The sequence below is a fragment of the Zophobas morio genome, unplaced genomic scaffold (genome assembly GCF_036711695.1).
Source record: "Zophobas morio isolate AGI-343-1 ecotype UQ-CSIRO unplaced genomic scaffold, CSIRO_AGI_Zmor_V1 ptg000021l, whole genome shotgun sequence".
Lineage (NCBI taxonomy): Eukaryota > Metazoa > Arthropoda > Insecta > Coleoptera > Tenebrionidae > Zophobas > Zophobas morio.
The window spans coordinates 26,614,358-26,638,144 of record NW_026972126.1 but is presented as its reverse complement, the minus strand read 5'-3'; the positions used below and the strand labels follow the sequence as shown (position 1 = coordinate 26,638,144).

The following is a 23,787-nucleotide window of genomic DNA, read 5'->3' as shown; positions in this document are numbered from 1 at the left end:
GAGGGGGAATGAGACGTCTTTTCGAATGCGTAAGTGTATTGTTTACAATATAGCTAGCACCTAATCCTACTTAAGTCAATTTACAAGTACATTCACCGGCGGCGTGAACCTCCAAACGTGACCGTTTGAGGGTAAACAAGGGACCGTTGTGGCGTTATCGGGCGACGAACATTGAATGTCGATCTTGTACTGTCCGGGCGTGAAAAAAATTACGTTGCACTCGTGCTGCGCCCTCCCTTGGGGTTCCAGCTCCTCCATAATTTTCCTACAAGACGATTAAGACTTCACTACATCGTAACTTTTTACTTCCCGAGCGTAATCGAGTGAGTCCGTCCGTCTGTCTGTCTGCCGTCCCGATTTTAATTAGACAGATAAGAAAACTAGGATAATCTGAGTCAAAAAGCTACACATATTAGACTACTCTCGATATTTCATAACGCCTAGACAAGGCCGTAGATAGGGGGATGCTGAGCCTCCCCTAGATCTAGACAAGTTATAATTAACCAAATGTGAATTACAACAAAAAGTGGAAGTCAGAGCAATTAAAAAGTCGGGACCGTCGGCACTGTGATCCGGTTATAGCAATTCATAGAAAACATCTTTTTAGTTTAATTTCTGTTTTCACTCAAACATTAGATACATATTTTTATTTTAGCTTAAAATGGTTGCCACAAAACAATAAAATTCGCAAAATCAAATCTTTTCATTTTTCGAAAGAGCTGGATTTGACAAGCTGTACTTTATGAGCGAGGGAAATTCTGTCAAAGTAATCTTCGATCAATTTTTCTAGTTATACGAGCAAGCAGTAGTCCCGCCCACCCACCCTTTTTTTTTCTTGGGGCATGTCATTTACTAAAATCAATCTTATCTTAAGGGGACTCGCTAGACGAGGTACAATATTTTTTTGTCATACATCAAACTGCAGCTTTTTTCATATTCTAGGGCGCAGAGGCCAGTTCAATCAACTAAAAAAATATGGCTGAGAAATATCGTAAAAAAGCACCATTTTATGTTTTCTTTTCAAGTTTTTTGAGTCATAACCATCATAGAATCGCTTGAAAATTCGCGCATGGATAAAACATCACTTTTTACAGGGCGCAGAATCATTAAATGTTTGTTAGTGGTACAATTTGTTTAAATAATAATGTGTTTATTAAAATCAAAATATACCACAAATTAATGCAAAATACGTCGAATAATTTTAACAGGAATATCAGAAGAAAATTAATGATCTATTGGTTAGCAGAGTTTTTAACCAAAACTAACAGTTATTGAAAAAAATGGGCATCAATTCGACAGAATTTGAGCAGTTAGTTCAGTACTTTGCCGATAGGAGCGCCACTAAAATTTACGGAAGCGACTTTCAGGTAAAACCCTTATCGCCTGCTTTACCATAAGCTGATTGTTAGAGTTTTCGGCTGATTTTTCTAATTTATGGCAAGGAACTCAGTTTTATAACAAGCCGCCAGGACCGGCCGTAGTAATCTATTGTTAAGGAAATTAACTTTTACGCAATGAGGTACTATCATAAAACCGAATTAAAACTGGGGAACTATAATATTTTTACTCCACTCAGGATCCTGAATTCAATACACATGATTACTAAAAATTCATTGTAATATTATTGGTAATATATATTTTGCTTTCTTAATTAATAAAACTAATAAACATATTTATAATAATAATAAAAAATATATAAAATACAGCTTTTGTTTAACACGTATAAGTAGCTAAGTGTTTCTATATTATTATCTTATATTTTGGCTTTTTTGATTAGTATACATAGTATTCCTTGATCAATACGATACTCAAAAATATGTTTTTAATTTCTTGTAAAGAAAAAAAATATTTTGCAGTTAAGCTCCGCCCCCTTGATTTATGACGAATAAAAAAAATCATCACAATTGAGATCGGGTGGGTGGGCGGGCTTACAATCTCCTTTCACAAATGCACTATTTTAACAATGATTTAAGTTCTTGTTGTGAAAAGATGGCTATGTATATTAAGAAAAAAAAAGGCAAAATATAAGCCCCGCCCACCCACCCTGTCTCAATTGTGATGATTTTTTTATTCGTCGTGAGCCAAGAGGGCGGAGCTTGACTGCAGAATCCTTATTTCTCTACGAGAAATTAAAAACATGTTTTCGCGTATCGTATTGTTCACAGAATATAATGTATATTAAGAAAAAAATAATGTCAAATATTAGGCCCCACCAATACCCGCCCCAATCTCAATTCTCAATTGTGATGAATTTTTCAATTCGTTCTTAGATCGAGGGGCGGGCCTTAATTGCAAGATCCATATTTATCTACAAGAATTTACCATTTTCAAAGTGTTTTAAGTTTCTCAGAATAAAAAAATCATAATCATCACAATTGAGACGGGGTGGGTGGGCGGGGTTTAAATTTTGCCGCTTTATCTTAATGTACATGGTATTTTTTGAACAACACGATACTCAAAAACATGTTTTTAATTTCTTGCAAAGAAATAGGTGTTTTGCAGTTAAGCTCCGCCCCCTTGCTTAACGGCTAATAAAAAAGATCATTACAATTGAGACAGGGCGGGTGGGCGGGCTTACATTTTGCCTCTTTATTTTAATATGTGTAGACTTCTTTTCACAACATGAAACTTAAAACATGTTTAAAATGGAAAATTTGTATAAAGAAATATCCATATTTCTTTGCAAAAATGTACCATTTTAAACATGTTTTAAGTTTCTTGTTATGAAAAGATGGCTATGTATATTAAGAAAAAAAAACAAGGCAAAATATAAGCCCCGCCCACCCGCCCTATCGCTATTCTGATGATTTTTTTTTATTCGTCGTGAGACAAGGGGCAGAACTTACCTGCAGAATCCTTATTTCTTAACGAGACATTAAAAACATCTTTTGTTCAAGAAATACTACGAGTATGTATATTCAGAAAAAAATAAAGCCAAAGATGAGGCTCCACCCATACCTGTCCTGATCTAAATAGTAATGAAGTTTTCATTCGTTGGCAGACTTCGGGGCGGTGCCTAATTACAAAATCCATATTTCCTTACAAATATTTATTATTTTGACAGTGTTTAAAGTTTCTAAGAATAAAAAAATCATCACAATTGAGATGGGGTGGGTGGGGGGGTGGGGTTATATTTTGGCTTTTTTGATTAATATACATAGAATTCCTTGAACAACACGATACTCAAAAACACGTGTAACCCTAATTTCTCTTTCTTTTGCCTAAATGTGCTTGTTGGCTAGTGTCTATTTAAATTTGGTCTAAATTCAAAGATAATTTTCTCAAAAAAACCTCTTTGGCTGTCCCAAATGTTTCTACATCCATGACAGGATTTTCTAAAAAATATTTAAACTATAATCGCAGTCGGGACCAGCATACGTAAATTTTTTTACGACATATTTTTTTACGAATACTTTGTCTAAGACGAGCTTGTTTTATAGACGAATAATATTTTTTTGTTATTAAACCAGGACCGTTTTAATCACAATATATTTACTTATTCCCTCTAAAAAATTGATGACGTCACCTCAAAATTTTGCTGAATAAATCCTATCTAAATTGTATAAAATATGATGAATCTCTTCTTGTGATTTATCATTCCATTCATGTTTTTTGGATTTACATATACAGGATGACCCCAAAAATTAATGAATGCGTAAATTTATTTTATTGATTTAATCAGGAACTACAAAACTCAATGCTTTGAAATCTTGCAAATGTTTTAAGGTTATAACGAGCATAATAAATTTTTAGTCCAAATATATTTGCTTATCCCCTCCAAAAAATTGATGACAGCTCAAAAGTTTGCCGTATAATCCTATTTAAAATTTACAAAATATGATGAGTCTCTTCTTGTAATTTATCATTCCATTCATATTTTTTGGATTCGGATATACAGGGTGACTCAAAAAATTTAATGAATGCGCAAATTTATTTTATTGATTTAATCAGGAACTACAAAACCGAATGCTTTGAAATCTAATGTGAAAAAAAAACATAATAGGCATGCAGTCGTCACGTTTCCGATAGCGAGGGACGTACTGTCTAAACTCTTTAGACTAATTTTTTTGATTTTCCCATTTTTCCATTTCTCAATTTTTCAATGTTTCAGTTTGGGATTTTTTCACTTTTTCGATTCTTTAATTTTCCTTCCATTTTTAGGTTTTTCAATACTTCAGCTTTGGAATTTTGCAATATTTTGTTTCTTCAATTTTTCAAATTTTTGGTATTGTGTTTTCTCGGTTTTTAAATTTTTCGATATTTTAATTTTTCAGTTTTTAAAGTTTTAGGCTTTTAGATTTCTCACTATCTCGACTTTTCGATTTTTCAGTTCCATGATTTTTCAATTTGTCGAATTTTTAAATGTTAGATTTTTTGTTCTCGATCATTCAATTTTCTGAGTTTTCAGGTTTAGATTTTTTTTGTTGTTCAATTCTTGGATTTTAAAAATTTTTGTTTTTTAAATTTTCCTATTTATCACCTTACTGGGATTTCAATGTTTTGATTTTTTGATTGTTCAATTTCTCGATTTTTTGAATTTTTAGTTTTTGATACGATTTTTTTTTCAAAAATTTTCAGTTTTTCAATTTATTAACTTCACGATATTTCAGTTTTACGATTTAAAATTTTTTTATTTTTCAGTTTTTAATTTTTGACGTTTCTAAATTTTTCGATTTTTCAATTTTTAAATTTTTTTGATTTTCCCATTTCTCTATTTCTTGATTTTTCAATTCCTTCTTCAATTGTGATTTTTCAATTTTACGATTTTTGGATTTTTCAATGTTTCAGTTTTGGATTTTTTCACTTTTCCGATTCTTCAATTTTCTTTCCATTTTTCAGTTTTTCAAGATTTCAGTTTTGAATTTTTTCACTTTTTCGATTTTTCAATTTTCCTTCCATTTTTCAGTTTTTCAGTATATCAGTTCTGAGATTTTACAATGTTTCGGTTCTTCAATTTTTCCATTTTTTGATGTTTCGATTTCTCGGTTTTTCAATTTTTCGATAGATATTTTAATTTTTCAATTTTTAAGTTCTAGATGTTCCGTTAATTTTTTGTTTTCCTTGATGTTTCGATTTTTAAATTGTTTAATTACTTCCCGAGCGTAAGCAAAGGAAGTATTGTAATCGAGTCCGTCGGCCGACTCTCTACTTTTACGTTTTCTCGATCTTTCATGACCCCTAGAAGACGAAGAAATAGGTCTCCCATTTCCGTCTGTCTGTCCGTCTGTCCGTCCGTCTGTCCGTCCGTCTGTCCGTCTGTCCGTCTGTTGTCACGGATTTTTATTAGACAGATAATCTCCGAAAGTACTCGACCGATTGTTGTGAAATTTTGTACTTATATTAAGAATATCATGTAGATGGTAAAACGCTAACCAAAATTTGTCGAATCATCCCCACCACTAAAGCGATGACGTCACTTCAAAATTGTACATAGTAAATGGGTTTTCAATTGTATAAAATAACATAGTCCTACACATGTAGTTTACAACTCTGAATCGACTTTTCACCCGAAACGTCCAGATTTTTGGAAAAAAAATCAAAATTATAAAACAACATTTTGAAATTTAATTTTTAATCTGCTAACCAGAATGCTTTGAAATGTTGCAGATGTTTTAAGGCTATAAAGAGCATCATAAATCTTTAGTCAAAAAATATTTGCTTATCCCCTCCAAAAACTTGATGACGTCAGCTCAAAAGTTTGTGGAATAAATCATATCTAAAATGTACAAAATATGATGAGTCTGTACTTGTGAACTATCACTCCATTAATATTTTTTGGATTTGCATATACAGGGTGACTCAAAAAAATTAATGAATGCGTAAATATATTTTATTGATTTAATCAGGAACTACAAAACCGAATGCTCTGAAATCTTGCAGATGTTTTAAGGTCATAAAGAGCATAATAAATGTTTAGTCAAAATATATTTGCTTATCCCCTCCAAAAACTTGATGACGTCAGCTCGAAAGTTTGCCGAATAAATCATATCTAAAATGTACAGAATATGATGAGCCTGTACTTGTCATTTATCACTCCATTCATATTTTTTGGATTTGCATATACAGAGTGACTCAAAAAAATTAATGAATGCGTAAATTTATTTTATTGATTTAATCAGGAACTACAAAACCGAATGCTTTGAAATCTTGCAGATGTTTTAAGGTTATAAAGAGCATAATAAATTTTTAGTCAAAATATATTTGGTTATCTTCTACAAAAAACTGATGACGTCAGCTCAAAAGTTTTCCGAATAAATCGTATCTAAAATGTACAAAATATGATGAGTCTGTACTTGTGATTTATCATTCCATTCATATTTTTGGATTTGCATATGCAGGGTGACTCAAAAAAATTAATGAAGGCGTGAATTTATTTTATCGATTTAATCAGGAATTACAAAACCGAATGCTTTGAAATCTTGGGAATATTTTAAAGTTATTATAAGCATGGTAAACTTTTGTTCAAAATGTATTTGTTCATCCCTCCTAAAAAAATTGATGACGTCACCCTTAAATTTTGCTGAATAAATCCTATCTAAAATGCAAAAAATATGATGAGTTTGTACTTGTGATTTATCATTCCATTCATATTTTTTAGATTTTCTTAAGAGGTGGTTCAAAAAAATTAATGAAGTCAATTTATTTTATTGATTAAATTAAAGGCAACACTTATTATTAGTATTACACCCCAACCAACCCAATTTGGTAGACACAAAATTTGTTAAAGGAAAAACTCGGTTGAAACATAAGGGTAGCACGCTTATTTACATCGACTTTAACATTACAGACCTGCATTTGTTTTATGCGTTCACTTGATTCCGCGAATGTGAAATAGACATGTTTATAATCAACCAATTGTGAATTTCACCGTCAAGAATTAAAATAAAACCCAATGTTTTATATAATAAGCGGAAGTCGAAGCAATAAAACCGACGGTCGTTTTGTTTACAGTTTCTTGTGTTTGGCTCTCACGTATGCTGTTACGCCTGTCATCTTAAATTAACAATGTTTATACATACACGATTTTCAGTTGCCTCTGATACGTAGGTATACGTGAGTAAATTGTTTCGTTATTTTATTGATTATTACAAATCAATATTCAAACGACCCAATTCATTTTCCCGAAAATTTGAGAATATAATAATTTTATTCTTAGTATTACACTACATCTATCCCAACTGATATACGTGTCCTTGCAAAAATGTTGATGACGTCATCGCAATTTTTTTTTAAATTCCCACTACAAAAATGTAATGAGAAAAAAAACACAATAGGCATGCAGTCGTCAAGTTTCCGACAGCGAGGGAAGTACTATCTAAACTCTTTAGACCAATTTTTTTTAGATTGTTCAATTTCTCGATTTATAAATTTTTCAATTTTTCGGTTTACCGATTTTTTTCATTTAAAATGTTTCAATTTTTCAATTACTAAGTTTTCGATTTTTCAATTTTGGTGTAATTTGAAAACGGTATTAATAATACATTTAGGCGAAGAAACTAATAGAACGGGCTTGATAAGCCTTGTTTGCTCTACAGTGTCTAAATTGTGTTTGAATAATATAATTAAGACCCACCACTGACCCGGAAATGACCGGCATTCAGGCAAGACTTCTATCATTACGGGTACTAAGACCAAGTAATGATATGCATTGATTAGATTAACAGAACAACTTTCGAGATTCTAGAATTACAGCATACAAATTAGTCTGCTATTATTCTCTAATCTCACCCCATCCCCAAAAGTCCAGCGTAACTACCGACCATTTATCCGCGCATCAGATGAAAAGTGACCTACACTACTCTGACCTACTGGTGCTAATCTAATCTGACTGACATGATCAGACTGTTCAAGAAACTTACGAACAATATGACATGTTCCTAACAAAACAGCTTTTTGAATTTTGACAATTATTGAATCATTCAAATGCAAAGACTTTAAATTCTCAACTAAGCTATTTGGAACTACACCTACATTAGAGATAACTAGGGGTAGAATTGAAATTTTTTTAAGATTCAACATGGATTTCATTTCTATTGATAATTGTAGATATTTTGAAATCTTGGTGTCGTATGTTTGAATAATGTTGTTTGTGTTAGGAATAGCAATGTCAATGAGAATGGCTTCGTTCGTGTGTTTTTTGATAAGTATGATGTCTGGTCTGTTAGCTGTAATGTTTAAGTCTGTAAGTATTGTGCGATCCCAGTATAATTTGTATTTGTTATTTTCAAGGAATGGAGACGGAATGTAAGTGTAATAATAATAATAATAATAATAATAATAATTATTAATATTATTGATAAGTAAGACCCACACTTATTATTATTAATATTATTATTGTACATTATTATTATTGTACATTGGCTAACAGGTTTTTTAAAACCCAATTACAAGCCAAGTTAAAACATGTTAGTATATTGATTTCATCAGTTTAAGCACAATTGCAGCTATACTACTGCAAGTCCCAGTTAGGTGAGCTCAGATAATAATTATAAAATACAATAAGTACTATTATGTATACTCTTAAAATGTAATGAAACCATGAATAATTTTCTATTAGGCACCAGTGTTGGTGTTTAACCTCTTTGTACTGTCATGTATGAAAACATCTTTTTAATTGATTCAGCTTGCAGTTAAAAATATCAACATCTTTCTCAACGCTGCAGTAGCTGAGTATCATCTGATTTAGAGGCGAAAACATAAGCATATTAGTTCTAGCACGAAGTGGCTGAAAAATATGATGATACCGGCAGTTGATTCTAGGTGTATGTAAAGAAATTTGATTGAAAATATATTTACATTCAATTATATTTTGTATTATTTTAAATAAAATTACCGATGCTTGCATGGATCTTCTGATAAGAAGACTTTGTAAAGCGAAACGAGATAGTAGCAGGTCCTGTGGAAAGTTACGAATAGGATAAAAACCATCTACAAAGAATGCACAAAACTTCAAAAAGCGTCTTTGAATCTTTTCTAGATCGGAACAATATATTTTATAGCATGGAGACCAGATTGTAGATGCATATTCAATTTTACTGCGAACAAAGGCGATATAGAGTGTCATGATTGTGGAGGTGTCATTAAATGATTTGGAGTTACGAATAACGAAACCTAGACACTTATAGGCATCATCTGAAATTTTTTTTATATGACATGAAAACGATAATTTAGCGTCAAATGTTACCCCAAGATCATTGACGACATTAGGTCTATTCAAGATAACATCATCTATGCTATAATGATAATTTACTTTGTATTCATTTCTAGTAAATGACATAACATAACACTTAGTTTTATTAATATTCAAATGATTTAGGGTACTCCAATTTAATATATTTTGTAAGTCCTGCTGTAACATTGAACAATCAGATGTATTTTTTATTTCATGGTAAATCTTAAGGTCATCAGCATATAACAGATGTTTAGTATGAAGTGTTTCCGTGATGTCATTTATATATAAAACAAAGAGGAGAGGTCCAAGAACTGACCCTTGTGGTACACCAGATGATTGGGTAAATGTGTAAGAAGTAAAACCCCTATAATTCACATATGTAGACCTATTAGATAAATAAGAATTTAGTAAAAGAATAAAAGAGTCTGAGAATCCAAAACATTCAAGTTTATCAAGGAGCAATGTGTGATTAATACTATCAAACGCTTTGGAGAAATCCAGATATATAACGTCCACCTGATTACCTCTATCAAGGCATTCGGATATATATTGAGTTTTAGATAAAAGGTTTGTGACTGTAGATCTTTTATAAATGAATCCATGCTGATGTTCGGATATAATTTTGTTCATATGGAACGCTATTAAGTCTGATATGATAAATTCAAATATTTTGGCAAAATTACACATTATAGAGATTGGTCTATAGTTCTCAACCAAACATTTGTCACCTTTTTTGAAAACGGGGCATATACGTGTCAATTTAAATATATCTGGATATCTACATGTGTTTATTATTAAATTGAAAATCTTACACAATGGTTTGGCAAAAATATATGCACAATCCTTAATCATAAATGCAGGTATAAAGTCTGGTCCAGCTGTCATGGATGTTTTTAATCGCTTAATTGCCTTGAGTACATCATTTTCTTCTATTTTATTAATATTTAGACAAGAGTTATGTAGAACTTCATGTTGGAGATTATTGTAGTTAGTTGTATCCTCGGTTATATCATTATGATCTTTATACGTTGATGCAAAGAATGATGCAAATAAATCTGCAATGTTTTGCGGATCGGTGTGTTCTTCATTATTATAGGTGAAACAATGTGGTAGATCAGAAAATTTCCTTTTGGAGTTAACAAAAGCCCAGAATTTATTTGGATTTGTTTTTATGCTTGCTTCCATAGACTCAACACATTCGTTATATGCTTTAGCAGCATCTCGTTTAAATTATCTCGAATATTAAAATTAATATGTCAAAAGAATACGAGAAATGATTATTCTGTGCTGAAGGTATGTTGTGGGCCGCCAGGTAGATTTAAAGAAGAATTGCTGGTTGCGTTTAAGGCCCAATTCAAACTTGTCTCTCGTCTAGCGTTCCCCCTTAACAATTACTAGTCCCGCCCACCCGCCCCTCTAGTTTCTTACGGGGTATGTAATTTGCCACAGTCAGACTTATCTTAGCAAGTACAACTAATTATATAGTTGCCCCAATTTTTCTTTTTAGGTTAAGTTGTTTTAAATATCACGTTACGAATCGAATCAGTTTCTCCAACACGAAGAAAAAATATCGTAACAAGGCCGACTAAGATCTAATAACTTTCTAATGAATAGACAAACCTGTAATTCCAGCCAAACTTACTTTGTCGTTCCTGTGGTGGCCAACCTGGTCTCCATCCTATAATTAACCGTTCCATTCTCATAATCCTGATAAAACTGAACCGACAACGATAAATGATTTAAAACCTTGTCTAGACTATTGGTGACCAAAATCTTCAACTCGAGACAATCCCCAGCCTCGCACGTCACTTCCTCCTGAGGTCTGACGGCATCCTCATTAATCACCACCTCTGCAACACCCCCTGACGTCACAAACCATCAGTCGCGCATTCAAAACTCACCCCAAAGCAGCGGCGACATTCTAACCTCGTCCAACATGTCGTTGGTCAGAGTGATTCCTTTAAGGGACGCTTTACCCCTCGTGTCGGTCCCCAGCAAGTGCCACCTTAAGTCGACGAGATTGGCGATGTGCTCCGAACAAATCCGATCTAAATCACCGCTCGCTAGATTTTCGCCGGTATCGAGTTTGGACAAAGGGCACCGTTTCACCGGTACGGGGACTCTGCAACTCTCGTGTCCCTCGATCAACATGGTCTTGGAAGGTGTATACTGCAACTCCATCTCTTGAGAAGTTAAATTCGCGACGTCCAACACCAAGTAGAACTGAGTATTCCTACAACAAGACGAAAGTGAACACCTGGGGATCGCTTCCAAGACTCTCTAGAGATTTACGTTTCCGCCGGAAGCACGTCCCAGTTCGTTACGTGCAGCGACGGCACCGTCTCCATAGTCAGAAACACCGAACAGCACCTACAATACGCCGCCTGCAAGCCCGGGCCGCCGCTATACCGAATTTGCAGCTGCCCCTCCACCACCGCCGCCGCCTGCTGGTTGATCGGCAGCTGCGGCAGCTGGAGGGTCGCACTCATACTCGAGTGCCCCGAGTTCGACGAGCGGAAGCTCGAATTCACGTTCCTATGGAAGCTGCTGCTCGGGGAGTTGAGTCTCGACGGCAGCGACCCCGGCCCCGAGATGCTGCTACTGAACACCCCGCTGCTGAACTCGTTCGCTGTTCCCCCCGGCACCAGGAAGCTGCCCGCCGCGTACAGGTACAGCGTCAGACTGGCGGCGCAGCCCGGCTTCAGCGGCAGCTGACTCAGCAGGTTCTCCTTCGACCAGGTGAACATCTGCTCCTGCAGGCCCGGCTCGAGCACCGTCTGCATGGTGATCTCCAGCATCTCCACGTCGACGTGGCCGATGTTGGTGATGGTGACGGTGCACTCGGCGCTCTCGCCGTGGTGCAGGCTGACGCTCGCCGACGTGACGACGTTCTCGTAGTCGTGGAACGAGGAGAAGGTGGAGCTTTGGGGGAGGGAGGTCTTGACGTCGAGGAGGGGGAGGGAGGGGACGATCTCGACTTCGTAGTGCGGGGGGAAGCCGGCCATGTGGCGCAGGCGGCAGTTGGATTTGACGCCGAGGGTGTGGGTGCTGTAGCCTTGGAGCTGGAGTTGGCCTTCGCTTTCGCGGGGGGTGCCGTGGAGGGTGATCACGCTGGGGGGCGAGCCGGAGGGGGAGAGGACGACGGTTTCGGGGAGGGACTCGAAGACGACGCCGGAGGTGAGGAGGCGCATGTCGGAGACTTTGAGCTCGAAGGGGAGGGGGTTGGAGAGTTTGAGGGTGACCTCGCAGGGCTCGTTCTCCACCCAGAGGAAACCTGGAACGGGAGAGATTTTGCTGAAATTTAATGCTATTTGTTTCAAAAAAAGATTAGGTATTCATAACTACGAGGGTTGACATTTTGCCCTTTTTAGAAATTTTCAAAAATTCGCATTTCCTACCGATTCTTTATATTTTGTCCATTTTTTCTTAATATATGAAGTTTTTTTTCCTAACAAGAAACTGACAACATGTTTAACTATCCTGTTGTTGAAAGAAAATTATTATTATTAATTAATATATTATTTATTATTAAAAAAAAAAATTAAGCCCCACCCACCCGCCCCATCTAAATTGTGATGAATTTTTCATTCCTAATCAGACCGAAGGGCGGAGTTTAACTGCAAAATCCTCACTTCTCGACGAGAAATTATCATATGAAATATGTTTTTACATCAATATTTCTCTGAAAAATTCTACATTTTTAAAAACATTTCATATGGCAATCTCTTGTAAAGAAGTGAGGATGATGCACACTAAACTTCGCCCTTCAGCTCATGATGAATAAAACATTCATCACAATCGAGAAAGGGTGGGTGGGCGGGGCTTATTTTTTGTCCATTCTTTATTACTATACGAAGTCGTCTTTTCGTTACAACAAACTGACATGTTTAGCTATTTTGTTGTTGAAAGAACACTATAAATTAAAAAAAACCAAACAAAAGTTAAGCCCCACCCACCCACCCGGATCTCAATTGTGATGAATTTTTCATTCCAAATCAGACCGAAGGGCAAAGTTTAATTGCAAAATCCTTGTTTCTCTACAAGAAATTATCATATGAAATATGTTTCCACACCAATATTTCTCAAAAAAATTCTGGCCTTTTAAAAACATGTTTCATATGGCAATTTCTTGTAGAGAAATGAAGATGTTACAAACTAAACTTCGCTATTCAGCTCATCATTAATAAAATATTTATCACAATTGAGAAGGGGTGGGTGGGTGGGTGGGGCTTATATTTTGTCCATTTTTTCTTAACATCCGAAGTCTTCTTTTCCTAACAAGAAACTGACAACATGTTTAACTTTCCTGTTGTTGAAAGAAAACTCTATATATTAAAAAAAAAACATTAAAAAATTAAGCCCCACCCACCCGCCCGATCTCCATTGTGATGAATTTTTCATTCCCAATCAGACCGAAGGGCGGAGTTTAATTGCAAAATTTTCATTTCTCTACAAGAAATTATCATATGAAATATGTTTTTTCAGCAGTATTTCTCAAAAAAATTCTACCCGTTTAAAAACAAATTTCATATGGCAATTTCTTGTAGAGACATGAGGATATTGCAAACTAAATTTCGCCCTTTAGCTCATGATGAATAAAGCATTCGTCAGAATTCAGAAGGGGTGGGTGGGCGGGGCTTATATTTTGTCCATTTTTTCTTAACATCCGAAGTCTTCTTTTCCCAACAAGAAACTGACAACATGTTTAACTTTCCTGTTGTTGAAAGAAAACTCTATATATATATATATAAAAAAAAACAAAAGTTAAGCCCCACCCACCCACTCAGATCTCAATCGTAATGACCTTTTTATTCCTAATCAGACCAAAGGGCGGACTTTAATTGTCAAATCCTCATTTCTCTACAACAAATTATATGAAATATGGCAATTTCTTGTAGAGAAATCAGGATATTGCAAACTTCTTCAAATTTCGGCCAAATTTTGACATTTTCGAAACTAAATACATTTTCTTGTAGATTTCGAGCTCTAGAACTCACTTCCGGCATCGATTCTTTGATAACTGTAAACGTTTTTCCAGAATCGACCGTTGAAATATCGAAGTTTTCAGAAATCTTCAAAAATTCGCATTTCGGACCGATTCTTTCGAAAATGTTGCTCCGTGACCATCAACACGCTATATTTTTGGAATCAGCATGTCGAGATCTACGTCTCTGAATTTTTTAACGGTCCCCCCTTCTTCAAATTTCGCAAAAATTTTGACATTTTCGAAACTCAACTAAATACATTTTCTTGTAGATTTCGAGCTCTAGAACTCACTTCCGGCATCGATTCTTTGATAACTGCAACCGTTTTTCCAGAATCGACCGTTGAAATACCGAAATTTTTAGATATTCTCAAAAATTCGCATTTCGTACCGATTCTTTCGAAAATGTTGCTCCGTGACCATCAACACGCTATATTTTTGGAATCAGCATGTCGAGATCTACGTGGCTGAATTTTTTCGCAATTTTTGGACAACTTTTTCAACATTGAAATTTTTTAACGGTCCCCCCTTCTTCAAATTTCGCAAAAATTTTGACATTTTCGAAACTCAACTAAATACATTTTCTTGTAGATTTCGAGCTCTAGAACTCACTTCCGGCATCGATTCTATGATGACTGCAACCGTTTTTCCAGAATCGACCGTTGAAATATCGAAATTTTTAGAAATTCTCAAAAATTCGCATTTCGTACCGATTCTTTCGAAAATGTTGCTCCGTGACCATCAACACGCTATATTTTTGAATCAGCATGTCGAGATCTACGTCTCTGAATTTTTTCGCAATTTTTGGACAACTTTTTCAACATTGAAATTTTTTAACGGTCCCCCCTTCTTCAAATTTTGCAAAAATTTTTACATTTTCGAAACTTAACTAAATACATTTTCTTGTAGATTTCGAGCTCTAGAACTCACTTCCGGCATCGACTCTTTGATAACTGCAACCGTTTTTCCAGAATCGACCGCTGCAATATCGAAATTTTTAGAAATTCTCAAAAATTCGCATTTCGTACCGATTCTTTCGAAAATGTTGCTCCGTGACCATCAACACGCTATATTTTTGGAATCAGCATGTCGAGATCTACGTCTCTGAATTTTTTCGCAATTTTTGGACAACTTTTTCAAAATTGAAATTTTTTAACGGTCCCCCCTTCTTCAAATTTCGCAAAAACTTTGACATTTTTGAAACTCAACTAAATACATTTTTTTGTAGATTTCGAGCTCTAGAACTCACTTCCGGCATCGATTCTTTGATAACTGCAACCGTTTTTCCAGAATCGACCGTTGAAATATCGAAGTTTTTAGAAATTCTCAAAAATTCGCATTTCGTCGCGATTCTTTCGAAAATGTTGCTCCGTGACCATCAACACGCTATATTTTTGGAATCAGCATGTCGAGATCTACGTGGCTGAATTTTTTCATAATTTTTTGACAACTTTTTCAACATTGAAATTTTTTAACGGTCCCCCCCTTCTTCAAATTTCGCAAAAATTTTGACATTTTCGAAACTCAACTAAATACATTTTCTTGTAGATTCCGAGCTCTAGAACTCACTTCCGGCATCGATTCTTTGATAACTGCAACCGTTTTTCCAGAATCGACCGTTGAAATATCGAAGTTTTTAGAAATTCTCAAAAATTCGCACTTCGTACCGATTCTTTCGAAAATGTTGCTCCTTGACCATCAACACGCTATATTTTTGGAATCAGCATGTCGAGATCTACGTGGCTGAATTTTTTCATAATTTTTTGACAACTTTTTCAACATTGAAATTTTTTAACGGTCCCCCCCTTCTTCAAATTTCGCAAAAATTTTGACATTTTCGAAACTCAACTAAATACATTTTCTTGTAGATTCCGAGCTCTAGAACTCACTTCCGGCATCGATTCTTTGATAACTGCAACCGTTTTTCCAGAATCGACCGTTGAAATATCGAAGTTTTTAGAAATTCTCAAAAATTCGCACTTCGTACCGATTCTTTCGAAAATGTTGCTCCTTGACCATCAACACGCTATATTTTTGGAATCAGCATGTCGAGATCTACGTGGCTGAATTTTTTCATAATTTTTTGACAACTTTTTCAACATTGAAATTTTTTAACGGTCCCCCCCTTCTTCAAATTTCGCAAAAATTTTGACATTTTCGAAACTCAACTAAATACATTTTCTTGTAGATTCCGAGCTCTAGAACTCACTTCCGGCATCGATTCTTTGATAACTGCAACCGTTTTTCCAGAATCGACCGATGAAATATCGAAATTTTTAGAAATTCTCAAAAATTCGCATTTCGTCCCGATTCTTTCGAAAATGTTGCTCCGTGACCATCAACACGCTATATTTTTGGAATCAGCATGTCGAGATCTGCGTCTCTGAATTTTTTCATAATTTTTTGACAACTTTTTCAACATTGAAATTTTTTAACGGTCCCCCCTTCTTCAAATTTCGCAAAAATTTTGACCTTTTCGAAACTCAACTAAATACATTTTCTTGTAGATTTCGAGCTCTAGAACCCACTTCCGGCATCGATTCTTTGATAACTGCAACCGTTTTTCCAGAATCGACCGTTGAAATTTCGAAATTTTTAGAAATTCTCAAAAATTCGCATTTCGTACCGATTCTTTCGAAAATGTTGGTCCGTGACCATCAACACGCTATATTTTTGGAATCAGCATGTCGAGATCTGCGTCTCTGAATTTTTTCATAATTTTTTGACAACTTTTTCAACATTGAAATTTTTTAACGGTCCGCCCTTCTTCAAATTTCGCAATAATTTTGACATTTTCGAAACTCAACTAAATACATTTTCTTGTAGATTTCGAGCTCTAGAACTCACTTCCGGCATCGATTCTTTGATAACAGCAACCGTTTTTCCAGAATCGACCGTTGAAATATCGAAATTTTTAGAAATTCTCAAAAATTCGCATTTCGTACCGATTCTTTCGAAAATGTTGCTCCGTGACCATCAACACGCTATATTTTTGGAATCAGCATGTCGAGATCTACGTCGCTGAATTTTTTCATAATTTTTTGACAACTTTCCCAAAATTGAAATTTTTTAACGGTCCCCCCTTCTTCAAATTTCGCAAAAATTTTGACATTTTTGAAACTCAACTAAATACATTTTCTTGTAGATTTCGAGCTTTAGAACTCACTTCCGGTATCGATTCTTTGATAACTGCAACCGTTTTTCCGGAATCGACCGTTGAAATATCGAAATTTTTAGAAATCCTCAAAAATTCGCATTTCTCTACAAGAAATTATCATGTGAAATATGTTTTTACATCAATATTTCTCTGAAAAATTCTACATTTTTAAAAACAATTTTTTGTAGAGAAGTGAGGATGGTGCACACTAAACTTCGCCCTTCAGCTCATGATGAATAAAACATTCATCATTATCGAGAAGGGGTGGGTGGGCGGGGCTTATTTTTTGTCCATTCTTTATTACTATACAAAGTCGTCTTTTCGTTACAACAAACTGACATGTTTAGCTATTTTGTTGTTGAAAGAAAACTATATATTAAAAAAAAAACAAACAAAAGTTAAGCCCCACCCACCCACCCGGATCTCAATCGTGATGAATTTTTCATTCCAAATCAGACCGAAGGGCGGAGTTTAATTGCAAAATCCTTATTTCTCTAGAAGAAATTATGATATGAAATATGTTTCCACATCAATATTTCTCAAAAAAATTCTGGCCTTTTAAAAACATGTTTCATATGGCAATTTCTTGTAGAGAAATGAAGATGTTGCAAACTAAACTTCGCTATTCAGCTCATGATGAATAAAATATTTATCACAATTGAGAAGGGGTGGGTGGGTGGGGCTTATATTTTGTCCATTTTTTCTTAAAATCCGTAGTCTTCTTTTCCTAACAAGAAACTGAAAACATGCTTAACTATCCTGTTGTTGAAAGAAAACTCTATATATTAAAAAAAAACAATTAAAAAATTAAGCCCCACCCACCCGCCCGATCTCCATTGTGATGAATTTTTCATTCCCAATCAGACCGAAGGGCGGAGTTTAATTGCAAAATCTTCATTTCTCTACAAGAAATTATCATATGAAATATGTTTTTTCAGCAGTATTTCTCAAAAAAATTCTACCCGTTTAAAAACATATTTCATATGGCAATTTCTTGTAGAGACATCAGGATATTGCAAACTAAATTTCGCCTTTTGGCTCATGATGAATAAAGCATTCGTCAGAATTGAGAAGGGGTGGGTGGGCGGGGCTTATATTTTGTCCATTTTTTGTTAACATCCGAAGTCTTCTTTTCCCAACAAGAAACTGACAACATGTTTAACTTTCCTGCTGTTGAAAGAAAACTCTATATATTAAAAAAAAAACAATAAAAAAATTAAGCCCCACCCACCCGCCCGATCTCCATTGTGATGAATTTTTCATTCCCAATCAGACCGAAGGGCGGAGTTTAATTGCAAAATCTTCATTTCCCTACAAGAAATTATCATATGAAATATGTTTTTTCAGCAGTATTTCTCTGAAAAATTCTACCCGTTTAAAAACATATTTCATATGGCAATTTCTTGTAGAGACATCAGGATATTGCAAACTAAATTTCGCCCTTTAGCTCATGATGAATAAAGCATTCGTCAGAATTGAGAAGGGGTGGGTGGGCGGGGCTTATATTTTGTCCATTTTTTCTTAACATCCGAAGTCTTCTTTTCCCAACAAGAAACTGAAAACATGCTTAACTTTCCTGTTGTTGAAAGAAAATTCTATATATTAAAAAAAAAACAATAAAAATTAAGCCCCACCCACCCGCCCGATCTCCATTGTGATGAATTTTTCATTCCCAATCAGACCGAAGGGCGGAGTTTAATTGCAAAATCTTCATTTCTCTACAAGAAATTATCATATGAAATATGTTTTTTCAGCAGTATTTCTCAAAAAAATTCTACCCATTTAAAAACATATTTCATATGGCAATTTTTTGTAGAGACATCAGGATATTGCAAACTAAATTTCGCCCTTTAGCTCATGATGAATAAAGCATTCGTCAGAATTGAGAAGGGGTGGGTGGGCGGGGCTTATATTTTGTCCATTTTTTCTTATCATCCGTAATCTTCTTTTCTTAACAAGAAACTGAAAACATGCTTAACTATCCTCTTGTTGAAAGAAAATTCTATATATTAAAAAAAAAAAACAATAAAAATTAAGCCCCACCCACCCGCCCGATCTCCATTGTGATGAATTTTTCATTCCCAATCAGACCGAAGGGCGGAGTTTAATTGCAAAATCTTCATTTCTCTACAAGAAATTATCATATGAAATATGTTTTTCAGCAGTATTTCTCAAAAAAATTCTACCCATTTAAAAACATATTTCATATGGCAATTTCTTGTAGAGACATCAGGATATTGCAAACTAAATTTCGTCTTTTAGCTCATGATGAATAAAGCATTCGTCAGAATTGAGAAGGGGTGGGTGGGCGGGGCTTATAGTTTGTCCATTTTTTTTTAACATCCGAAGTCTTCTTTTCCCAACAAGAAACTGACAACATGTTTAACTTTCCTGTTGTTGAAAGAAAACTCTATATATTAAAAAAAAAACAATAAAAAATTAAGCCCCACCCACCCGCCCGATCTCCATTGTGATGAATTTTTCATTCCCAATCAGACCGAAGGGCGGAGTTTAATTGCAAAATCTTCATTTCCCTACAAGAAATTATCATATGAAATATGTTTTTACATCAGTATTTCTCTGAAAAATTCTACCCGTTTAAAAACATATTTCATATGGAAATTTCTTGTAGAGACATCAGGATGTTGCAAACTAAATTTCGCCCTTTGGCTCATGATGAATACATTCGTTAGAATTGAGAAGGGGTGGGTGGGCGGGGCTTATATTTTGTCCATTTTTTCTTAACATCCGAAGTCTTTTTTTCCCAACAAGAAACTGACAACATGTTTAACTTTCCTGTTGTTGAAAGAAAACTATATATATATAAAAAAAAAATAAAAGTTAAGCCCCACCCACCCATCCGGATCTCAATCGTAGTGAGTTTTTTATTCCTAATCAGACCAAAGAGCGGAGTTTAACTGCAAAATCTTCATTTCTCTACAAGAAATTATCATATGAAATATGTTTTTTCAGCAGTATTTCTCAAAAAAATTCTACCCGTTTAAAAACATATTTCACATGGCAATTTCTTGTAGAGACATCAGGATATTGCAAACTAAATTTCGCCCTTTAGCTCATGATGAATAAAGCATTCGTCAGAATTGAGAAGGGGTGGGTGGGCGGGGCTTATATTTTGTCCATTTTTTCTTAACATCCGAAGTCTTCTTTTCCCAACAAGAAACTGACAACATGTTTAACTTTACTGTTGTTGAAAGAAAACTCTATATATGTATTAAAAAAAAAACAAAAGTTAAGCCCCACCCGCCCACCCGGATCTCGATCGTACTGAGTTTTTTATTCCTAATCAGACCAAAGGGCGGACTTTAATTGTCAAATCCTCATTTCTCTACAACAAATTATATGAAACATGGCAATTTCTTGTAGAGAAATTAGGATATTGCAAACTTCTTCACATTTCGGCCAAATTTTGACATTTTCGAAACTTAACTAATTGCATTTTCTTGTAGATTTCGAGCTTTAGAAGTCACTTCCGGTATCGATTCTTTGATAACTGCAACCGTTTTTCCAGAATCGACCGTTCAAATTTCGAAATTTTTAGAAATTCTCAAAAATTCGCATTTCGTACCGATTCTTTCGAAAATGTTGCTCCGTGACCATCAACACGCTATATTTATGGAATCAGCGTGTCGAGATCTACGTCCCCGAATTTTTTCGCAATTTTTAGACCACTGTTTTAAAAGTTTTTCTTAAAATACATAGTATTCTTTGAACAACACGATACTCAAAATGTTTTTAATTTCTCGTAGAGAAATAAGGATTTTGCAGTTAACCTCCGCCCGTTCGGCTCACGACGAATAAAAAAATCATCACAATTAAGACAGGGTGGGTGGGCGGGGCTCCATTTTGCCTTGTTTTTTCTTAATATGTGGAGACTTATTTCGGCAACACGAAACTTAACCCTAAATTATGTTGGTATTGAATTTATCACTAAAATGTCAAATGCCAATTTGTCAATTTGTCAGGGCTCGATTTTGAAATTCGAAGTTGTATTAAAGAACACCATCAACACTTACCCATTTTGGATTGGCTCCCGGTGCTCCTCCTATCCAGACTCCCGAAGTGAATCGGCGTGAACAGGAACGGTCCCGTATCCTGCTTCACCGCCTGGATTTTCCTCGGCTGCAAATGCGGCTGAAGATTCCTCAAAACGTAGGAATGACACAGCGGAATGTTCGTCAAATTGGCCGGCGGGATGACAATCCCGTTGTCGAGCACCAGGGGCACCGGGGACCCCTCGCACTGCGACGACAGCGCCTGCAGTTGTATGCACAACTCCTTCTGTTCGGTGGGGGTTAAATGCGACCACATCGTCTGCAAAAGAAACGTCATATGACGGGTAGCCAAAGCCGAGTGACCCATTCTTTTGGCAGCGACCACCAGTTCTTGCAACAACTGAATCTGGAGCACCGGCCACCCTTGCTCGACTTCGCGCATTTCCGCAGGGTCGAGCGAGAGTCGGTGTCCCGGCAGACTCTGCAACATGAGGTTGTAGCACCGGTTCCAGTTGGGGGCGGGGTTTTGCGGAGAAACGTATCTAGTCGCGGCCAATCGTTGACAGAAGGCGGCCTTCCGAGTAAACCCGATCTGCGTATAGAGTTCCGCTAGGGTCTCGAATCGTTGGATTTTCTCCTGTTCCGAAAGCGTCAGGTTGATATAGACGACATTCTGGAGAAAACTGGCGGCTTGTAGGGAGTGGTTTTGCTCGACTGCGATCCGCGCTGCTTTAAAACTAGCCTCAGTTTCCACTATCCCTATATAAAAAAAATTGTTAATATAACCTTTGGAATGACGTTTCAAGGACACTCACCGGCGTTCTGATACTTGCTATAGTGAATAATGGCTTCTCTATACCGTTTCGAAATATCTTCCGGTGCCAGCGTATTCGGGATTGAGGCCTTCCGGGCCCCCACGTCGATGCTACTCACCACCACCGTCTTCTTCGGGGACGAGCCTTCCTGCAGACTCGCGTTTCGTTGCAAAGGGACACTCCTCTGCATCTCCGGGTACAACACAAGCGCCGACGCCGCACACAGACCTTCGTACGCCGCCCCCAACCACAGCCAATCGTTCACCGTCTTCAACGTATCCGCCGCGTTCCCGTAGTACGTCAAACTCTCCGCCAGCAACCCCGCCTGCAAACACAAATCCCCCAAATGCTTGGTCATCCTCCCCGTACACTTCTTCTTATTATTCCGCGACTCCATATCCAGCCCCACGAAATCCTTCTTCTCGAAAGGCGCCAACAACAAAGACACCCGTTCGAGCTTCTCCCGTGACCGCTCCAGCCTCTTCGACTCCAGCACCCAGAACAGCGAATTAATAAACTCCACGATTTGGGTTTCAAGGTCGGAACACGGTGCCGCTTCGTCGTAAAACAGCCCCCGGGTCTTGAAGTTGCTGGGGGTCGTGAACTTCTCGATTGTTTGTTCCGCGGGGCTGCCACTACTGTCGCTGTTCGGGCTCGAGGTGGACGTGTCCGAAGAACTACCCCCTTCTTTCGTGGGCCCGAAAAGTATGCACCGCGAGTCGAACAACGTGCTCGTGTACTTGACTTTGAGACTCTCGTGGACGCGGCAAATCTCGTTCAGTTCTTGTTGGGAGTCGTACTTTCCCAGCGAGATGAGCCCCAAGAGGCGCCGGTGGGTTTGGAAGTCCCCCCAGTCGTTGTTCTCCACGGGGTGCTCCTTCACGTATCGGACTAAAATGGTGCGCACGTTGCCAGTCGAGTCGGTTATTCGGACCGACGTCAGTTTGGAGATTCGGTCGTAGAACTTGACGAAGGTTTTGGGCTTGAGTTGGGAGCCGATGTGGCGGATGAGCACCAGGAGAGCGGCGTGGTCGTGCGAGTACTGTTCGTAGTCTGGGTGAGACATGTTCGGCTCGCTGGTACTGCTGGATAAGATGTAGCTTACAGAAGAACGCATTTGGGTGGCTGGGGGGCTCCTACATTTTTAGCCTACGGGAAAGGGGCGGATTACACTTTGTCGCACTACGGGCAGTCAATACGGTGAAACTTAACCCTAGTTGCATATAAAAGTATCATAACGGGATTTTCAAAACGAAATTAAATTTCTAGGTTAGGTTTCACTAAAGGTGTAATTTTGCAATTTTTACCAAGTTTGGGGTCTTTTCGGCTAAAACGGGCCTGTTTCACTTGCGTGAGTACGTGAAGGAGTCCTAGGTGCGAGTTTCAAGCAAAGGGGGGCGTAACAGCTGCACTTGTAACGTCAGTGGAAATGTTTGAGGTTATGTTACGTTGTATTTTAAAGTTTTGCGCAAGATTTATTGATGTTTTTGAAACGTTTTTTATACAACGTGTTTACAAATTGACCCTAAATTTATTATAACTTTTGACTTAACTCAACTGAAAAGAAAAGTATACGTAACCTCACTTTTTACTTATGTTACCTTGATTTACGACAATCGACAATATTAAATCATAAATAATAATAA

The 23,787-nt window shown here is 36.5% G+C and overlaps 1 protein-coding gene across 1 annotated transcript; it reads right to left on the bottom strand.

The window, feature by feature from the left end:
- Positions 1-18: 18 nt before the first annotated feature.
- On the bottom strand, positions 19-23,734 carry Brun (brunelleschi). The gene is made up of 7 exons (XM_064059938.1): positions 23,449-23,734; positions 22,142-23,290; positions 21,348-22,085; positions 11,465-12,446; positions 11,074-11,405; positions 10,815-11,022; positions 19-265 (listed from the first exon to the last, which is right to left on the bottom strand). Exons 2-7 carry the CDS (start codon positions 23,256-23,258, stop codon positions 76-78), a joined length of 3,567 nt encoding a protein of 1,188 aa, XP_063916008.1. The 5' UTR covers positions 23,259-23,290; positions 23,449-23,734; the 3' UTR covers positions 19-75.
- Positions 23,735-23,787: the final 53 nt, after the last annotated feature.

What these genes read in the sequence shown, in the direction of transcription:
- Brun (XM_064059938.1), bottom strand. Translation starts at nt 23,258, where the DNA reads ATGCGTTCTTCTGTAAGCTACATCTTATCCAGCAGTACCAGCGAGCCG. An exon ending in CGGGAGCCAATCCAAAATGG is followed by an intron (nt 12,447 to 21,347) that starts GTAAGTGTTGAT and finishes CTCCCGTTCCAG; the next exon opens with GTTTCCTCTGGGTGGAGAAC. An exon ending in GCCACCACAGGAACGACAAA is followed by an intron (nt 266 to 10,814) that starts GTAAGTTTGGCT and finishes ATCGTCTTGTAG; the next exon opens with GAAAATTATGGAGGAGCTGG.